We start from the raw sequence: 20,632 nt of genomic DNA, 5'->3' as shown, positions 1-20,632 counted from the left end.
GTATTGGTGTCATTCAAAGGGGATCCAATGCCCGTCAGCCTGGGATGACATGCTCGACAAGCCACGATGCTTCGCTAGGGACGGCTTGCACCTGTCACCCCTGGGCTTTCGGATATTGGCAAAGGCTCTTGCTACCCCCATAGTGCCTTTTTTAGGCAAGGCTCAAAAGACAAACCCACCTCCATAGGTATCACAAGGGATAAGAAACCAAGAGTAATGCTACTCAGCGCCAGAAGTCTAAACCTCAAGATGCACACACTCAAAACTCTCCTTAGCGTGGAGAACATCGATATCTGTGCAGTAACAGAAACCTGGTTCAAGGCTCCCGAGCGCACCCCAGCACTACCAGGTTATACCTCATACCATGCTTTTCGGCCCCAAAACTTGGACCGAACCACAAAAGGAGGGGGAGTATCAATATTCGTCAAAGATACCCACACTTCCAGGTTGGTGGCACAGCACGAAGCATCAGAGACTATCCATGTGCAACTAACAGTGGGTAAAACTGCCTTCCAGTTTATAGCCTGCTACAGACCACCCTCCCAAACCCAGGAACCCCACTCGGCCTTCCTGAGAACACTGGAAAATATGAAGGTCTTTCCAAACACCATTATATTGGGCGACTTCAACTACCCAAACATAGACTGTTAGCATTACTCTAGCTCCAACACCCTAGCCCAAAGGTTCCTAGAATTTGTAAACTCAAATGCTATGGAACAACTTGTTACCACTCCCACAAGAGGGGAAAACATACTGGACCTGATCATCACCAACATGAGGACTCTATGCTCCAGACCAGAAGTGTATCCCTCACTGGTAAGATCAGACCATAAACTAATCTCACTGGATATTCACATCCCGACTCCACCCCCTGCCCTGAACACCACAGTGAAAAACTTCTCTAAAGCAAATTTCACACTCTTCAAAACCGAGGTGGAATCCTTCAAAGCCCCCGGACCTGTGGAAAATACGGCCCAGACCGCAGAATCCTTTATAAACGCATTCTATGAACACTTTCAGAAATGCATGGATCATGCAATCCCAAATAAAACCAAGACCCAATCCTCCAAAGGCAGACGTCCTGTCTGGTGGACCCCAGCCATAAATAAACTATACAATAGAAGGAGGAAGCTACTACATGATAGAGCAAAATCCCAAAAAGGGAAGGCATCTCTGATCAGTACTGGCAAAAAACTATGGGCACTTATAATTGCACAGGACACTAAGGGTAATCACAAGGCTTTCTTTAGTTATGTTAGGAACCTGGGTGGGAATTCCCAGATATGCTGAGAATTAGTCCAAAATGACAAAAAATACACCGAACCCACAGACATTGCCAATATCCTAGCTGAAAGGTTCAGTGCAAACTCCCCCCCCCCCCACCAAAAGGGCAAATATCTGTCCCAGCAGAGTGCTGCCCCCCCTAACATCTCAGATGCTCAGGTAAGAGCTGCCCTCTCCAAAGCGCAAAAAACACAGCATCAATGGGACCAGACGGTGTCCCGGGCTGCGTCCTACATGAACTCCAAGAAGAGCTAAACCCAAACATAAAACTACTGTTCAATCTCAGCCTTACTACAGGATATGTACCCAAAGAGTGGCGTACAGCAACAGTGGTCCCTCTCCACAACGGTGGTGCCTCAACGGATCCTGGAAACTATCGCCCCATAAGCCTGACTAGCTTGGTCTGCAAAGCTATGGAAAGGATCATCATGGACCTCATAAATAAAGATATTGGGGACCTACAGACACTGGATCCTACCCAGTTCGGCTTTAAGGGCAGATCCTGCCTCTTAAACCTGGTTGATTTCTTTGAAACCGTCACCAAGGCCATTGATGAGGGGAAGGTGGTCCACACAGCCTACCTGGACCTCTCAAAAGCCTTCAATACAATACCCCACTCGGGCATTATAGATAAGCTCACCAGCTTAAATATAAACCCCTATGTCACTAGATGGGTTGCAAACTGGCTCAAGGACAGAACCCACATGGTTAGAATTGCTGGAGCCATGTCAGACTCCAAACCAGTTACAAGTGGCATCCCACAAGGCTCAGTCCAGAGACCTCTCTTGTTCGGTATATATTTCTTGGAGGTACAGGCCAACACAGAAGGACTGTGGCTGACCAAGTTCGCAGATGACTGCGAGCTGGGCGCCATAATCGACTCTCCAGCTGACACAAACATCATCCAAAAGGGCCTCATAGAAACAGACAACTGGTGCCAGAGCCATGGCCTCAAGCTAAACGCCAAAAAGTGTATAGTCATCCCCTTTGGCAAAAACTACCACATAAGTGGTAATCCATTAAGTACAGAAGATGTAATTAGGGACCTGGGGACCCAAGTTGATAGCAATCGCTCATTTGACAACCACATGGCCAAAGTGGTTAGAAAAACATTTTATATAGCCCACCTAATCATGAAGGGATTCACATCTAGATCGGGGGAGGTGATCGTGCCACTTTACTCATCCCTCATCAGGCCCATAATTGAGTACAATGCCCCTTTTGGGATTTACCTCACCAGACACCTGCAGCAACTGGAAAGACCCCAAAAGTACCTCACCAAGAGGATCAAAGAGCTCAAACAGATGCCATATGCTGCCCGGTTAAAGAAACTCCAGCTCTACTCAGTGGCATACAGCCTGCTCGGAGGCGATCTGTGAGTGACGTATAAAGCCATGTCCAACCCGGAATTAATGGACATGCTGCACCTCAGAAAATCCAAATCCCATCGAGCTAAGCGCTCGAGAGACTTGAACCTCAGCACTGAAATAAATAGGACATGCTGGAGGGACAGATTCATAACCCAGAGGCTCCCTTCACTCTGGAATAAAATCCCAGTCCAGGTTAGGCAGAGTCCCTCATTGACTCTCTTCAAGAGGAATCTTGAGTGGATGGGAGATCGTAGGTTTACCCTGGGTATCACTTCTGTGTCACTGTTGGACAGAGGCACAGTATACTAACCTCGAAATAGGACATAGCAAAATTAATTTAAAATGGGTGGCAAAAGCCAAACACACTCTGGCTAGGCTTATAAATGCCCTAGGGCAGATAGCCTAGTATGAACCTATGATGGTGGACAAGGAGCCAAACCATGCATTTCCACTCCTCAATGCCCCAACGTTGTGCTCGGAAGCATGTACTCTCTCCAGCACCAGCCATTCTAACTGCAGATGGGAGCTACAATCAGTTATGGCGAGTATTCCCGCCTGTGGGACTTAAATATGCCGCATTTCCCACACTTTTTTGTGATTGGCCCTTTTTGAAAATTCTCGGCTGACTGCTGACCTGCTTAGTAATGGTTATTCTCCCATTTATAAGTATATGTATGTTAACAGTGGCTGTTTATCCTAAGCTGTCATAGCTTAGTGGTTCAGTACTTTGATTATGGTGCACAGAGTCCTGGGTTCGAACCTTGTCATTCATTTTATTTTACTACTGTCCAGACAGACTAGGAGGTGTGGCTGTATTTGAGCAACTTTGCTCAACGTTGCCCTATGGTGCACTGGTTGGCGTGGCGCGAACCTCCCCACAAACCGATTGCGCTGGGTAAAGCGCTATTTAGCTATGGGCAACTCTATTGCGCCGGGTAAAGTGCTGCTTAACTGCGGGCAACTATATTGCGTTGAGTAAAGCGCTGCTTAACTGCCGGCAACTATATTGCGCTGGGTAAAGCGCTGCTTAACTGCGGGCAATTATATGTCAGGATCCTTTATAAATATATATTTTGTTCAGTGATACATAGGCCATTTCAGTGGTTTTTAGTAAATGTTTAATCATATTTGTCAGGAATGATTTCATATACTACTTTAGAACATAAATAGGAAGGGGAGTGGTGGGACTCGAACCGTGAATACCTCCTCTTTGTGCGAACGCTCCACCATTACGCTATTGCTATTTGGCGTAATTTGCATAAACATTTCTTCTTATGCTCTTCCATGTCGGGATTGCTAAGTGCAGCTAAGCAATGGGCACACCCGCGCACACATGAGCAAATACGGGCAGCTATATCGGGAATTAGAAAAAAAATTAAATGTTTTACTTTTTATAACTGTGCTGGTGGTTTACAATGTCAGGGAGTGTGGTGTTGTGTACATGGACATTTGAGCGGACTCGCTCTTTTGTGTTGATATTTGGCATTTCGGACACTTGCAGGGGCGTGGACCTTTTGACTGCTTGGCAGTCGGACACTCCCTCTGCTTTCCTGCACAGTCCATGTTAGACTTGCTGTTGAGTCAGCGTGCCCTCATGAATATTCATGGCACGGTGACATCATACCGTAAGACTTTAGTCTTACATGGAGACTTTTACAAGGGACAGAAGAATAGGAAATTGAATAGATTAATTCAAAAACAGCAAACCTTTCCTTGTACAAAGTGTCATTTTTGCAAATATGTAAACACCCTGTCACAAAGGAGTTCCTTCTAAGGAATATTGTAAGTTATGATACCAAGAATATTGTAAATATAGCTAACTGTAATATCCATGTCCATCATTTTATGGTGGAAAGTCCAATAAGAAATTGAAGGAACGTATATGTGAACATTTTTCTGACAACAGAAGGTTAACACAAATGCCCTTTAGTAGACAGCACGAGAAAATGTGAAATCCATCAGTTTAGTTTTGCTGTATTACAGTGTATATATGTTAATTATAGAGGGAAGTTTTAAAAATGAGAAATGAATGTAGTGAATACAAATGGGCAACTATGCTAAGGGCAGACACTTTTCCTGGATTAAATGACTCTGCAACAATTAAACCTGCATCGAAGTTAAAACAGTATAGAAGGTAATCGGCTGATTATGTTAAGTGATATCAGGTGGCGTGGGTAAAGGTATTCAGAAAAGCGGTTTGGAGTTTTTTTAGAAGTACTTAAAGCACTTTATGTGAAAGCTTGCATTTTTTATTTTGGTTTCAATAAAGTATTTATCTGTTTTCTGAGAGTGTTCTTTTCTTTGTTATATGTTAAAGTTAAGCAGTAATTGTGTTCATAGTGTTTTTTCCCACTTTTTGGCCTCCCCATCCCCTATCTACCATTAGCCCCTTCCTGACCAATTGGCCTGTTCATTAATTATTACTGGGATGAGTGTCATCTAGGAGGGGCCTTCATTCAGACTGTCATCAGGGGTGGTTTGGGGGCTTTCTGTTTAAGCCCTATTGTTTCCTGAGCAAACAGCTAGTTTAGTTGAATGGGGACATACAATGAGTTGTCTGCAGTGGTTATCGCTCAGTTCTGCAAGGAATTTTGCCAGCAAGCAAGCCCATTGCCTTCTTTTAAGCACAGGAAGTGGTTTCCTTGGTTTCCACTAGATGGATCACACCTTCTATATGTGCATCCCAACGCCTACAACACTTCACCCCAACCCCATCCTCTGGTAGATATAAGCAGGCCACAACCCTTTCATTCCTCTCCTTCCTTGCCTATCTCTTCCAGAATCGAGGCCACTGTTTGAGCCCTGGTCACCTGTGTCATAGTCAGGACTCCACCCCTCTGCACCAGTATCACCACTGTGGAAGGAAAATAGTGCTCTTAATTTGTTAGACTGCTTTAGCTGAAGGTAGCATTGCTGTACAGGCAGGGGAAGGTACTAGAGCGGTATCCTGAAAATGTGTGTGTGTTTATGTATATGTATATATATATATATATATATATATATATAAATATATATATATATATATATGTATGTGTGTGTGTGTGTGTGTGTGTGTGTGTATATGTGTGTGTGAATGTATGGGACCCTTTCAGAAGATCAAGTCAGCATCATTTGGTCGAGACCATACAATTGACTTTGCTAAGTGCCAAAGCTGTTGAATGGAGATTGTGGTCCACTGGGGATCAGGGAATTTACCGTTTTCCCCACTGTAGTGCGATCTCAAAATTGATATATATAATATGCAGGGAGTGTGAGAGGTGCAGAGGGCTTTCCCACTGCAAAAACGTTTGGGTGACTTTTCGGGAAGTCAATCATATGGTCTCAACCATGTGATGTTCAACTTTCTGTTGTCTATCTTCTGCAGTAGATCCTTGTGTGTGTGACTGTGTGCACAAAAATAATCTTTAACAAGTTTTTAATTATTTTTGGTAAAATACCACTGGGAGGGGTATGGAAGAAATCCTGGGAAACCAGTGATTACAACTGTTGTTGTAGGTGTTTGCTGTTACCTGAGACAGCAGTGCATGTTTACCATACACTCTTAAAGCCATTCACCCTTCACATATTTGATGCCAGCAGTCCAGCCAGTGCCATCAAATAAACTGGCAGCTCCACAGTACACCTTTAGGCTGTAGCACTTGTCCATCACAGACAGCCAGCACTTCATTTTACTGAACCTGTATAGAAGCAGTAAGCACCATTTTTGTTTAGCATTGTGATGTTATACCGCTTGAACTTCTTAGGAAAAAAAAATCATGAAGGCAGATAGCCTTCCATCTCCACATTCAGCAAATTAATCTATATAAAAGCAGGAATTTTGTAGAGTGGTAGTTTTAAAATCTGCAAGTAGTCTGAGTTGACTTCCCAAGAGCAAAGATTGTGTTGACACATTAATGGCTTCTGTTGTTATTTAAGTAAAAGTAAACTGATGGGAGATGTATTATATAGTTTTAAGTTTCAAAGACTTTATCTGCTATTAATACTAGCACTACAGCATGAAATCATTTGTTTTAGGAAACACAGAAAGATCTTTTTTTGTGAAACTTGAAAGATGACATTGATTTCAAGCTTAAGTAAGTTGCTTTCTCTCAACTTTTTAGGTCTGATGCTTTAGGCCAAATCCTTCCTCAGCTTGGCAAAGACTGGACACATGAGGGTATTGCCAAACTTTATCACTCTATACATGAGTATGTATCTTTTGATAAATCTTTAAAATAACATGTGTATATTTTGAGGATTGTGCATCCAATCTGTTTCTGCTCATCTGTTCACTTCTGTGTACTGTTTGTGCATTCCTTTTGTACAGAGCAAGGTTTTATGAAGTTTAGCTGCTGCATATTTGTCAAAAAACATGCATATCAGCTGTGGCTTTGTTACCTAAATTTGAGGGCAGATGTTTTAGTGCTTGAAGTAGTCTGCAAGAATTCTGTGTGATTTGCTTTGGACTGCTTATAAAGAGCTTTCACACAGAATGATTTTTATAGTCTTCTCTCTTTGTGTGCATTCAATTTTGAAGAAAAAGAAAAATAAGTCTAGCAAATGCCTCACTGAATGAGATGGTGTTATCTGTAGATTTGACAACAGAGTATCCTCCATGTTTGTGCTTAAAGTGTTTGTCAGACTAGTCACTGTTGCAGTAGACTTAGCTGTATGGGTTATATCCTGCCAGGGATGTAACAGTTTGCCAGCTTCTGGGCACCTTGCACACACCAAAACAGCTTAATTTGTTATTGCAGAAAAAGGCTGGTTTGGGTGCGAATCCGTTCAGAGCTTTCTTGCCATTGAGTGCTGTTCTGCGGGCTTTCAAAGATTGACGGTCAGCTTGTGCTGTTCCTTTGCTAGGCAGATAAGTTCCCTTTGGGGAAAAACCTTCCATATTTAAAAAAGTTGTTTTATTGTACATTTTGGTTTATAAAAGTTATTTTTTAAGCTAGCAGTTTGCTTTAATGAGTTGTCACTAGACATAACTGTACTTCAGGAACACACTTTTTCCCTGTCATACTAAAAGCTGTATAAAGTAATTAAAAAACTTTTTTTTCTGTAGCAAAATAATTTTTGTTTTACTTTTTGGGCTGACAAAGTGTTTTAAAGTCTTTTTTTAATTGTTTTTTTTTTTTTTGTGTGTGTGTGCATGAGAAAAGGAGACATTTAAATTTTACAGTCTCTTACTGCTCGTTTTCTCGGGAAAGAGGCATCAGTTTCAGCTTGACCATGCAACAAACTACCAGTTCCATGGTCAGTCCTTCTTCCAACCACAAAAAGAAAAAGTTAAGCAAACCATTGCCATCCCAGAAGGCTAACTTTTTTGCCCCATTTGCAGGTGGGTGAGACTGTTGTGGCTATAGCTTGTTCCTCGGTCCTCTCATCTTTTACCCTGGATCCCAGTTATTCACATCCTCTGTTGCTGTTGGGGTCACCTTAGTGGACAAGGGGGAATCACTCTGTCAGTTCTGGAAGAAGGAAGACTTGTCTATTTGGTCAGAAAATTGTGCATATCCCTGGGAAAGCTGCGGCTACCATTAATAACAGAAGGAATTTCCAGGGCCTGCACCCATTCCTGCAGTTCTGTCAGCTTTGGAGAATGTGTCATTCTCTGCATGCTGGATTCCTGACAGTCTGCTACCCTTAAAGCAGATAGAATGTGTAAAGTTCCTCAGTCGTACAGGTGTTTATACACACATCCCAAACCTGACCCACCAGCTGCAGCATTAGTTAATCCTACAGCTGCTAAATATTTGGTTAATTCAATTATACTCTTTCTGATAAGGATGGGAAGGTCATTGATATGTATGTGGAAAAATGTGTGCTTCTGCAACTCTCGTTTTCAAAATTATGAGTTGTCAGTTTCGTATGTTAGTTTATTCTAATTGTGAAAGTATGAGGAATGTTTTGTCTACAGTTTCTTCTGGTAAGGAAAACTTTGCTTTAAATTTAGTTTCTTCCATTTCAAAGGTCACAGTTCATTGTTTACAGTGGGTATATGACTTGAAACTACTTCCAAGGCTATGGCCACTGGTACTGCTTTGAGGAGGTTGACCTGTTTGCATTCTCAGTCCTTCACAGATGTGAAAAATGAGATTTTAAATTCTCCTTTGGGTAGAGATGTAGCTTTTGGTTGCTCTATTGTAGCAGTTGTCAAAAAGAGTGATGAAAGGGGGAGGTTGATACAGGGAATCGCTAAGATTTTCAGCTCTCCATTTCCAAATTTTCTAATGGATTCTCTAATCCTTCATCCAGTTTCAGCAAAAAAAACAAAAAACAAAATAGTCTCACCAAAATGTGAGTAATCAGACATTTAAGAAGAAATGGCAGGGCAGTTCCGAAAAGAATTCATGAACCTCCCAAATAGTCCAGCAAATCAGAATGACTTTTTAAGGGATCATGTTAAGTTGTCAATCTCGCCTTCATTCTTGCTTGATGGGTTCGGAGCCGATCCCTCGGCTCCGACTCGGCACTTGCTAAGCTCGAGAGTCTCTTTCACCAGCTCGAGGCAGCCCCATATCCCATGATGCAAGGCAGTAAATACCCAGATCTCGTTTGCCGCTTCGCTTAGGAGGTCTTCTTTTTACCAGCTCCTGGTAAGTTGTTCACTTTTGTGATTTAAGCCCCTTTTTTTAGTCAAAAAACTCTTTTTTGATAGTTTTATAGTTATATTCTACCCTTTCTGACAGAATTTTCCTGTCTCCTTTAATTTTTTGTCAGTCAATTTTTCCCTATCCCATCCCCCCCCTGTTAGGGTGTGTGTGTGTTGTATTTTATAGAATACCTTTTTGGTATTTTTGTGTAAGTTAATTTAGACTGGTGTTGTGTGTGTGTGTTGTGTCTCAACACTATGTCTAAGGAGAGGGTCTCGGGTTTTAAGAAGTGTGACTCGTGCTGTCAGAAGATGTCTCTGACAGACGGTCACACTTCTTGCCTGTATTGTCTGGGCCCTCTTCACCTGCAGGACTCCTGTGCTATTTGTCACTCCTTCAGCCAGAGAGTCCTGCAGGAGAGACATAAGTTGATTCTTAGGGGCCTTCTTGCCGGAGGGCTCTCCGGCTAAGTCGGCTCCACCAAAATCAACTAAACCTGCCAAGGCCCAGGCTTCTGTTTCTAAGCCTGCGGCCTCGGCTCCGACTCGTATTGAGTCGAGATCGGCTCCGGCTGGAGCCGATTCTGATTGACAAAGCTTCGCCCGATGGCTATCGGTGCCGAATCTGTTTTGACCACTTCGATGTCGGCCCGATCGGTTCCGACACCCATGTGGCACAGGCATCGGTGTCGGCTCCGATCGGCTCCGACACCGTTACTTTGGTGGCTGTATCGGCTCCGGCTGGGGCCGATACATCGAGACGCTCTGTCGGCTCCGAAATCGGCTCCGACAGGATCTATTGTATCGGCTCCGATGGCTCATTCCAGGAAGAGGTCGAGCTCCCCTTCCTTGGAGCCGATACTTTCGCCCCCGCCTCCACCACTTCTATCGGAACGGAGCCATCGGAGCCGATCTTCAAGGTCATCCAGGTTATCAGACCATGACCTAGAGAGAGTGGTCAGTAGATTACTCAAGTCACAGGTACTGGCCCAAATGTTACACAGTCCATCTCAACAGGCGACTGTTGGCCCACACCCCGTTACTGTTCCTCCTTCAACTCTACCCCAGAGTTTGGAGTTGGAGTCTTCGGAATGGTTACTGCTACGGCTGGAGGACGGATACCCCTTCTGTTCCTTCAGCCTCTACTCTTATCTCCTCTTCCTTAGAGGGATTCGTGGTCGGGCTTCCATGGTCTCCTCCGAGGGTGAGTGGCATCGGACCCTTGTCCGAGCCCGCTCTTCCCCTTGGAGCCTCGGCCTTGGTGAGCTCGGCTCCGTCATCTGCCTCGCCACTTCCCTTTCCGTGGTTCCTGGACTTCCTAGCTCTTGGAGCGGGTTCTCTCGGACCTGCCTGGGAGGGGAGCATTCGAGGTGATGAAGAGTGTACTGGCCACTGGTATCAGTCAGCAGTCTGTTCCCGTAGCTCCTCCCTCTATTGTACCTGTTGACATCTCTGCCACTTCTCTTGCTACAGGACCCAGAGATCCTCCGCCTCAGGTTTCCCCATTGGGAATTTCCCCTCTTCCGAGGATTCTCCTGATGTTTCGGGAGATCCTCCTAGGAAGAGGACTTGTAAGAGGAAGCATGTAGACTCCGGCGAGTCTGTCACTTCAGATACTGACTTTGATGAGTCAGAGGGATCCCCTAGATCCCCCTCTGAGGATGTCTCCTTCTCAGACATCCTAGAACTTCTGAAACAGAGGGAAACTGGCCCACCAACAATCCCTCTGAGGATGAGTCAGTATACCTAGAGGCGTTTGGATCTCGGCCCTCCACCTCCTGGGTGTCTCCGCCTTCGACCCCTTATGCAGGTTATTGCACGAAGGCGTGGGCAGCTCCTGACTCTGTAGAGCCAGTCCCTAGGAGGCCTTCTAAATTTATCACTGCCCCTAGTGACAAACAATTCCTTACCAAGGGTGTCCCGCTGATGCCATGGTGGTGGCTGCGGCCACCAAAAGGAACTTGCAGATCCTTCCGTGCCCGTCCATCCTCCTAATAAGGACTCTAGGACCATGGATAGGTACGGTAAGCGGATGTTTTCCTCAGCGACCTTTGCTATGCTCGCTGAATTACCTATGTCACTTCACCAGACTCCAAAGAGATATCCTCAAGGAGCTGGGAGAAGTAGTTCAGGATCCTACAGCTGCAGGGGCTCAAGAAAAGATTGCTTCGCAGCTAGGAACCCTCAATTCCATTGCTAACTCCTCCATGCGGCTAATATCTTATGCTGCGGATGGAGCGAGTAGAGCCGCAGGCACAGGTGTGGCTCTTAGACGCCAAGCCTGGATGCGGCTATGTGATTTTGGATCCCTTTAAGGCGTCCTTCACAAATTCTCCCTTTGATGGGTCAGCTTTGTTTGGCCCTCAGGTGAAGGAAACCTTGACCAGGTGTGAGCAGGACGGCAAGACTCTTTCTGCTGTTGGAGTCCGTTTTTCCACCCCTTCTAGGCCTTATCCCAAAGGACAGAAGGGTGGGAAGATGTGGTTCTGTAAATCCCAAGGAGTCACGCCGGATTCACGTGGTCAGTTTACCCCTAGAGGCAGAGGGGTAACAACAACAGACACCGCTCTAGAGGCAGAGGGGTCCAAGAACCAGGGAAACAGGGAGCCTCTCTCTGATAAGCCCTTTCAGCATCCCTGAGGTGTTGCCCGGCTGTCCCTCCTTGGAGGCAGTCGGGAAGATTATCACTGTACCCAGAAGCCTGGCATTCCCTCACTCAAGACAGATGGGTACAGTCGATCATATCCAAGGGTTACATAATTCCTTTCGAGGAAAGTCCCTTCCCTCAAGTTCCCTTCCAGATGTACCACCCGGTCTAAGGGACATTGCAGAGTTAGAAGTCGCAAAACTACTGCAAAAAAGAGCCATTCAGCCAGTTACAATAGACCATTCAGAGCCCGGAATCTACTCAAGGTTCTTTTTGGTCCCCAAAGACGGGAGACTGGAGACCAATATTGGATCTCAGCAGACTCAACAAGTCTGTCAGGAAGACAAGATTCCGAATGGTCACTCTTCAGTCAATTCTGCCCTTCTTACAGAAGGACAACTGGATGTGCTCAATAGATCTTCAGGACGCGTACTATCACATCAAAATTCACAGACGCTCCAGGAGATTTCTCCGCTTTCAGCTGGGGTCCAGTCACTTCCAGTTCAGAGCCCTGCCCTTTGGTCTCACTACAGCCCCCAGAGTGATCACCAAATGCATGGCAGTGGTCACGGCTCACCTGAGACGTCAAGGATTCCAGGTGTTTCCGTATCTCGACGACTGGCTCCTGTCAGCCACCACCAGGCATCAGCTTATACAAGCCAGGGATTACACAATAGACCTTTGTTCTCATTTGGGCATCTCAATCAACTTCGAAAAGTCATCCTTATCGCCCTGCCAGTCTATTACCTTCATAGGCGCAAACTTAAACACTGTTCGGATGTCAGCTACCCTTACAGAACAAAGAGTTTCAGACATTCAGACTCATGTCAGGATCATTCTGGCCAGCAAGAAAATACAGGCCAGAATGGTTCTAAAGGTATTAGGCCTCATGGCTGCGGCCATTACTCTTCTTCCCCTGGCTCGATTCTACATGCGCCTTCTTCAGTGGATGCTGTTCACACAGTGGTCATACCAGCAACTTCCAATGCGTCACCAGATTCTGGTGACACAGACATGCAAAGAGCATCTTGCTTGGTGGATCACATCGTCTCAGGTTCACCAAGGCAGGTGCTTTGTACCTCCGTCCCCGATAGCCACTGTCACCACGGATGCCTCCCTGATCGGGTGGGGGTCATTATCAGGGCAGGATGGTTCATGGGACGTGGCAACCGTTCGAGTACCATCTGCACATAAATGTCCTGGAGATGAGAGCAGTGCTTTTAACGTTGCAAGCCCTCAACGACTTTCTTCCCGTAGGGACAATTGCAGTCCACACAGACAACATGTCTGTAGTTTGGTATATCAACAAACAGGGCGGAACCAAGTCCTACCCCTTGTGTCGAGAAGCGCTCAGACTTTGGCAATGGGCGATCTCCTCTCATCGGTTTCTGGTAGCAACGCATATCCCTGGGAAAACCAACATTATAGCGGACAGATTGAGCAGAGCTATCCTCATGCCTCACGAGTGGTCTCTCAAGCAATCTATAGCGGAAGAGATTTTTCTGGAATGGGGTCGTCCATGTTGCGATCTTTTGCTACTCCCCAAAACAGCAAATGTCCAGACTTCTTCAGCCTCTTCCTCTATCAGGCCATCCCCCAGAGACGCTCTGACCCAGGATTGGCCCCAGGGACTTCTTTATGCCTTCCTCCATTTCCTCTGATCCCTCAGGTGATCCAGAAAGCTACCGTTTGAGAGCCAAATTGATTCTCATTGCCCCTTACTGGCCTCGACAAGTTTGGTTCCGTTCCTCCATCATCACCTTTTGGTGCAGCCGTGGCATCTGGACCCAGTGCCAGATCTACTGATTCACCAATCCGGTCAGCTGCACCGGTCAATCCCTTCTCTCAACCTCACAGCATGGTTGCTCCACTTCCTTCCTTAGCCAGGCTTCCTTTGATCTCTAACCCAGTTAGAGACATCATAGTAGCTTCACTAAAATCCTCTACCAGGAGGATTTACACAAGCAAATGGATACGTCTCTCTTATTGGGCTAAGGCCCAAAATATTGATCCTTTACTGCCCCTGTTCAGGCAGTTCTGGACTTCTTAGCAGAGATTTTTCATGCAGGCTCCTCTTCTTCCACAGTCAGAGTTCAATTGGCTGCTATTTCTAATTTTCATGTCGGGATAGCAGATCATAATATTATGTCCCATAGGCTCTGCAGGGCCTTCTTAAAAGGAATTTTCCTACTAAAGCCTCCAATTAGGAATCCTCCTCCTCAGTGGGATCTAAATTTAGTGCTGACATCCTTAATTCTTCCCCCCTTCGAGCCAGCTGTTTCTTGTTCCCTGAAATTTCTTTCTTGGAAAACTTTATTCCTAGTGGCTATTACATCTGCCAGGAGGGTGTCTGAACTTCATGCTCTTTCGGTTCGACCTCCCTATTTGATTTTTCACAAAGACAGAGTATCTTTGAGAACTAATCCATCCTTTTTACCTAAGGTCGCTTCAAAAAACAATCTGAATCAATCCATTGATCTCCCGGTATTTTTTCCTAACTATTCAGATAGAGCTGAACAAAAGCTACATTATCTTGACGTCCACCGTCAGCTCAGATATTATTTGGACAGAACAAAAAGGTTTAGAAAATCTGATCAACTTTTTGTTTCCTATGCGGATAATAAAAAAGGCCTTCCTGTTTCTAAAGTGACTTTATCCAGATGGCTTTCTTCGGTCATCACTGAAATTTATACGATCAGGGGAAAACAGCTGTGCTCAAAACCTAAAGCACATTCAACTAGGAGTTTAGCTACTTCTACAGCTTTTCAAGCTAGACTGCCTTTGGACTCTATTTGTGCAGCGCCACTTGGGCCACTCCTCACACTTTTGTTTCCCATTACAAATTGGACTTGGCCTCCAGGGACAGGGCCAGTTTTGGCTCTACAGTTCTCAAGAGTTTGTTCCATTGAGCCACCCAGGATAGAGGTGCTAGGGACGCGGTCCCATCAAGCAAGAATGAAGGCGAGATTGACAACTTAACATTAAGAAGTTATGTACCTACCATAACGTTCCATGTTAGTTGTCTTCTCGCCTTCTTTCTTGCGACCCTCCCTCCTTCCCCCTGGCCTGGACAGACCTTGTATAAGAAACTTTTATGCTAAAGACCATTCAGACCTGGTCCTTTTTCCATTTGTAAGTTTCTTCTTCCTTTGGGAGTATTTTATGCTTGGTATTATTGCCCTTTGGCAACAAACGAGATCTGGGTATTTACTGCCTTGCATCATGGGATATGGGGCTGCCTCGAGCTGGTGAAAGAGACTCTCGAGCTTAGCAAGTGCCGAGTCGGAGCCGAGGGATCGGCTCCGAACCCATCAAGCAAGAAAGAAGGCGAGAGAAGACAACTAACATGGAACGTTATGGTAGGTACATAACTTCTTATTTTCCTCCCTCCGACCCTGGCTGTCTCATTCTCCCTTCCAGGAAGTCTGAATCTCCACTTTGCTCTTTGGCAACAAAGTTTCAAATGGGTTCTGAAGATCGTTCATCAAGATTGCAGATGGCAGTGGGTGGAAATCTCTCCTTTCTAGGGGTAATTCCTCAACCAACACACTTCTCTATTTCCCCCCGTCCTTCAGCACATGCTCTTTCAGGGAGGAAAAGGTTTCAAGGTTGTCTTTCGTACAAAGAAAACAGATACTTGGAGACCAGTGCTTGCATCTTTCTTTCCTAAATCTGTTTGTGATAGTGCCCATGTTCAAAATGCTATTGCTTCACAACCTTTTGCCTCTTCTTCCTCATTTAAGTTACCTGGTAACACTGGATTTAAAAGATGCTTATCTCATCCCTATTCATCCAGACTTTGTGTGTTTAAGGTTTTGTGTCTGGATCACATTATCAGCTGTGTCTCTTACCCATTGGACTATGCACTGCACCAAGTGTTCTCAAAATCCTGAGATCCAGTTATAGCTCATTGCAGTCTCACAGGTATCCATCCACATTTTTCCATATTTAAACAACTTGCTTATCTTTGCAGAGTCTTTTTCAAAGTGTCAGGAATCTCTTACTTATGTGAGAGATCTTGTACATAAGCTGGAATTCCAAGAGAACATTTACATTTTTTTTTTTTGTGATTCCTTCACCCAGGATTTATTTCGTTCTGGGGGTGTCAGCTAGATGGTTTGAAGAGCTTTTCTTTCACAGGAAAAAATCTAGATCTGTTTTTAAGGTTTTTCTCTCAGACTTCGGTCAGTCTGAGGGAATGCCTCACAATTTTGGATCTCATGGCATCTGTGATTCTAAAAATAACCCTGACAAGACTCCACATGAGAAAGTTACAGTGGTATCTGAAGTCTCTGTTTCTAGCACTAACATCCTTCATCTTTTCAAATCCCACTGCTGGGGTTTGTCAGAAGATAAATCACTTGGTTGAGACAGCAAATTTCCCTAAACCCAGGCCTCCTCCTCCCACACTGCTCCAAAGCAGGCAGTCAGTCAGAACAGATGTTTTTGTCTTTGCTTGGGAAGTAGTTTCAGGAGAGATAAAGGTGAAAGGTGAGTGAGACCATAAGGCTAGACTTAAGCTTATTAATGAAAAAGAAATGCTTGCCCTGGTCAAGGTACTCAACTCTCTCAATCGTCTTTGGTCCCCAGGACCTCTTCAAGTTGTTACAGACAATACCACAGTCATCTGGTACATCAACAATCAATGGGGAACCAGGTCATCCCCGCTTTGCAGACTAGCTGTGTTAGCTGGGGGTATAGCTTCACAGCACAGTCTCACTCTGTAGGCATTCTACATTCTGTCAGAACAAAACTGCTGGTCAGACAAGTTAAGCAGGACAAGGGCAGACCCTTACGAATGGAATCTAGATCACGGGGATCTTCCAGGATTTAATCCATTTCTGGGGAGTTAGAGAGTAACTAGATCAGTGGTTCTTCCAAGATTTGATCCATTTCTGCAGAATTACTCAAGTTAGACCTTTTTGCCTCCTCTCTGAAAAATCAGTCGGAAAGATTCTGCTGTAGGACTCCATGCAAGAAGGTCTGGGAGACCAATGCCTTTGGACAGGAATGTTTCTGTCTGGTTTTCCACACTTTCCGGTGATATCCAGACTACTTCTGAAAATTCAAACTGAAGCCTCTCAGTATCATTTTGGTAACTCCCTTCTGGCCCAGGCAGCAATGCTTTTTTCTTCTTTTGGAAATGACTGAGGACAGTTACCACACGCTTCTTCACAAAATGAATCTACTCACAATATCAGGGATGTTTGCACGCCGAACCCAATGACCTTCAACTGACTGCCTGGGTAATTGTCTTAGTTCCCTTTAGGCACCTGTTTACTGTTGATGTGCATCAGGTACTAATTGAGGCAAGAAAGCCTGCTGCTACAAAATTGTATATTAAATGGAAAAGGTTTTCTAATTGAACTTGGTGCTGGTTATACTGTTGGCACAGAGTTTGTTGTTCTGTGATCTTACACTTTTTGTAAGAGCTAGTATGTTATGGCCCTTATTAGTCCTCCATCAGGGTTCATTTATCTGCCATTTCAGCATGTCTGCCCATCGATTCTCCTCTTTCAATGCCTTATGTCAGAAAAATTTTGAAATGTTTTTTGCATTAGATGTCAAGAGCACTGGTGACCTTTCCTTGGAAACTTTTTGTGTTATAGAAGCTAACACTTGTTCCATTTGAAGCCGCTAATTTGGCTAACTTGAGGTTCTTAGCATGGAAAACTGTTTTACTGATTGCTCTGACCTCTACAAGAAGAGTGTTTCTGGATTGCAAGCTCTTATTGTGAATCAGTCTTATTTCATTTTCCAGAGAGACAAGGTATCTGAGAACTAATACTTTTTTATAACCTAAAGTGAAATTTGTGATTACTTTAAGCCAAGTTATCCATCTCACCATTTTCTTTCCTGAACCAAAAAAATGAGGGAGAAAGAATAAGCCAAATCTTGGATTTTCACAGACAACTTTGGTACTATCTTGCCAGAACCAAATCTTTCGGGTCCTTGGATTAGTTAATTTCTTGTTAATTTAAGAAAGGGACAACCTGTGTCAACAGATTATTTTCAAATGGTTGTCTCACACTATTAACTTTTGTTATACTCACCACAGTGAATCTATTCCAGGCAGGGTCAAGGCCTACTCTACCAGGGCTTTGGGCTTCATCTATGGCTTTTTGGAAAGGGTTGGATTCTGTAAGTATTCTAAAAGTAGCAACTTGGTCCTCTGTACATACATTTACAAAGCATTACAAGCTTGATTCTTTCTCTTGCTCTAGATCAGTCTTTGCTAGGACCATTCAACAAGGGTTCCTGGACCCTTCCCCTTCCAATTCACAAAGGTAGTAAGCTAGGGTACTTTATCCATATAGTTTATACTGCTGCCACACTATGCTATATATATAGTGCAGTTGTGTAAGTAAACTTACCATAACAGTAAATGTTCAAATGATCAGTGCTGCAGTAGCTGCTCCCCCCTCTATCCCCTGTGTTTCTGGTGTGCTGTTTATGCCAGGATGTGAATACTTACTTTTGTTCCTAGCAGTGTCTGTTCAGGACTGAGTCTTCCTGCCTGTTGGTATTAAAGCTCTCAAGGGCTTGTCACCCAAATCTGTCTTTTTAGTCTGCACAACCCGAGCTAATGGTTTAGGCTCATGGTAGGTGCTCTGAAGCTTTGGAAACTGGTTGGCTGTTACATCCTTGGCAGGATATAACCCATATACTCAATATACCTATTGTGGCAGTGACCATTCGATCATGTACTTTTAAGGTAGGTTTACTTTACACAACTATATGTTGCTCCACTCTAGCAGTTAGTGTTCAGCATATTTCCAGAGGCTCCTACACAAAGGGATGGAAGCACACCACTTTGTGATAATACACTGCAGTGTTATGCATCTCCTACATAAACTTATTTATATCCCAAGTCTGATGTTTTTATTTATTTATTTTTTTTTGTTGTTCACACAGTTAAGTTTTCAGTGCTTTTTGTCATGTAAAAGGTCATGCATTCACATGCCGTTTTGGCATGCTTTTGTGAGGACTGCAGGCACTTTTTCAAATCCTCTAGCAGAAGGTGGTATGACAGTTGGATGGGTTCTTGTTGATACCCATTTTGGTGTGCCAGAGTTTATTCACTTGTGACTTTGGTGGACTGGTTGGGGGCTAGCACTCCTACAGGTAAATCCATTTTTTGACTGGTTTCTTCTGCCTTGCCAGTACTAGGATAATATCTGATTAGTGTGAGTTCAGTTTCATTGTAGTCTGCCTTTTTAGAAGTGGACAAAAGGCATAAGAAAGGTGCAGCCTAGAGTGGATCTTGGGGTGTTTGTACTGCCTGTTTTCCATTTGCTCAACTTGGCAGTGGAGCTGTTCTACCTGATCATAAGAAGTGGCCCCTTGAGTCACTCACTCACAGATAAGTAATACTCGTAGCTGAAGGAGTGAGTCAGCCCTTGTTGACAATGAACAGTTGGATGAGTCCACTCTAGGATTTGTGGCCCAGGTACCAGAAATCAGTAATTTGTTTTGCAGTAATGCAGCCAAGCCAGATACATGGCTGTTATTGCGACCTCGCTTTCACATATACCTGTTTTCACACAAGCCCTGTTTTTCCTTATTCCAGCTGCATGCTGATGTAATATATTCATAAGAACCTTTGATAGGGCTTTCTGGATGGTTATGGGCTTCCCTTTCCTGTAAGCTGCACTGAAGAGCCTGTCAAGTGAGGTGGCATGTCAGTGGTGTAGCCAAATTCTCCAAGCCCTCCACTTTTTTTCATGATCCTGTCTATATGGGCTGCTCTTTGGGGAGTCTCTATTTTAAGAGGTGCTTTGTGTGTTGTTCTGTGTTGTCTTCTTTCCCTTGGTTCCTTTTGTGGTACAGAACAATTGGGCCTTCTTATTAGCCCTCTAGGAGCCGGCCTGTGAGGATGTTGTTTTGGGCATTTGAAGACTCCCTTTACTCCTTTGCTTTTTCCCCACTAAGACTAGTTTCAGGTGTTGGCCATTCTATGGGTTAAAGGGGCATATTCCATAGCTTTTCAAGATTGACTGATGCATAGTCTCAGCTGGCCCACCATTGATCCTAGAAATCACTTGCTCCATCTCTCAACTGAAATGAGGTCTAGAACTTCAGAAAGGTACAGCAAGAAGCTGTATTACTCTACAAGTCTGGTACTTGGGACTCTGAAGCACATAATTCTTCTGTCCAAATGTAGTCATCCTTGGTGGACACTCTCCTGGGAAATCCTAAGTTTGCTACCAGAGATTTGTCTTGAGGGCCTGTCCCATACCCTGTGTACAAGTAACCCTCTGTCTTGGATTCTGTGGTTCTTTAATTAGGACTCTAGGTTTTGGTGCGTCTCTGTAGAATGACATGGCCAAGATCATCCTCCTCTGAAGGGCAATCCTTGATGCGGTCTTAAAAAACTGAGGCTCTGGGACTTCCAAGATGGCTGCATGCTGAGTAACAGCTTAATTACAGCACTCCTGGTATGAAAATAGAAACTCAGAAAAGAACCAGTGAATTTGTCTTTTTGGGTAAATTTAATTTACTGGCTTGTAAGTGCAATACCTGGATGCCAGCAAAGAAATTTAGAGAACCTGAAAGAAAACCATTTACAAAACGTTTGGAGAAAATGCTGGCTGGGAAGAATTTTGCAGCTTTTCACTAAAAACAAGTTGGTACAAGACTTGACTACCAGTAATATAGAGGAAAAATAAGTCAAATGTGCTCAGAGTCGATGTTAACTCAAGTAACAAAAGGCAAGAAAAATGGAAGAAGCTTTAAACAGATATTCATATGTCCTGA

General features: G+C 44.2%; 1 protein-coding gene across 1 annotated transcript in view; it reads left to right on the top strand.

Moving 5' to 3' along the window:
- Window positions 1–20,632, top strand: part of LPIN2 (lipin 2) — a 1,688,564-nt gene that overhangs the window by 1,233,633 nt on the left and 434,299 nt on the right. The window contains exon 15 of the mRNA XM_044065902.1: window positions 6,755–6,841. Within this exon, the coding sequence (XP_043921837.1) occupies window positions 6,755–6,841 (87 nt within the window). The remainder of the gene's footprint in view (window positions 1–6,754; window positions 6,842–20,632) is intronic.

This window comes from Protopterus annectens, chromosome 3.part0 (assembly GCF_019279795.1).
Source record: "Protopterus annectens isolate FY-2018-M chromosome 3.part0, PAN1.0, whole genome shotgun sequence".
Classification (NCBI taxonomy): Eukaryota; Metazoa; Chordata; order Ceratodontiformes; family Protopteridae; genus Protopterus; species Protopterus annectens.
Note: the sequence above shows the minus strand (reverse complement) of the source record. Positions and strands in the feature narration are given on the sequence as shown.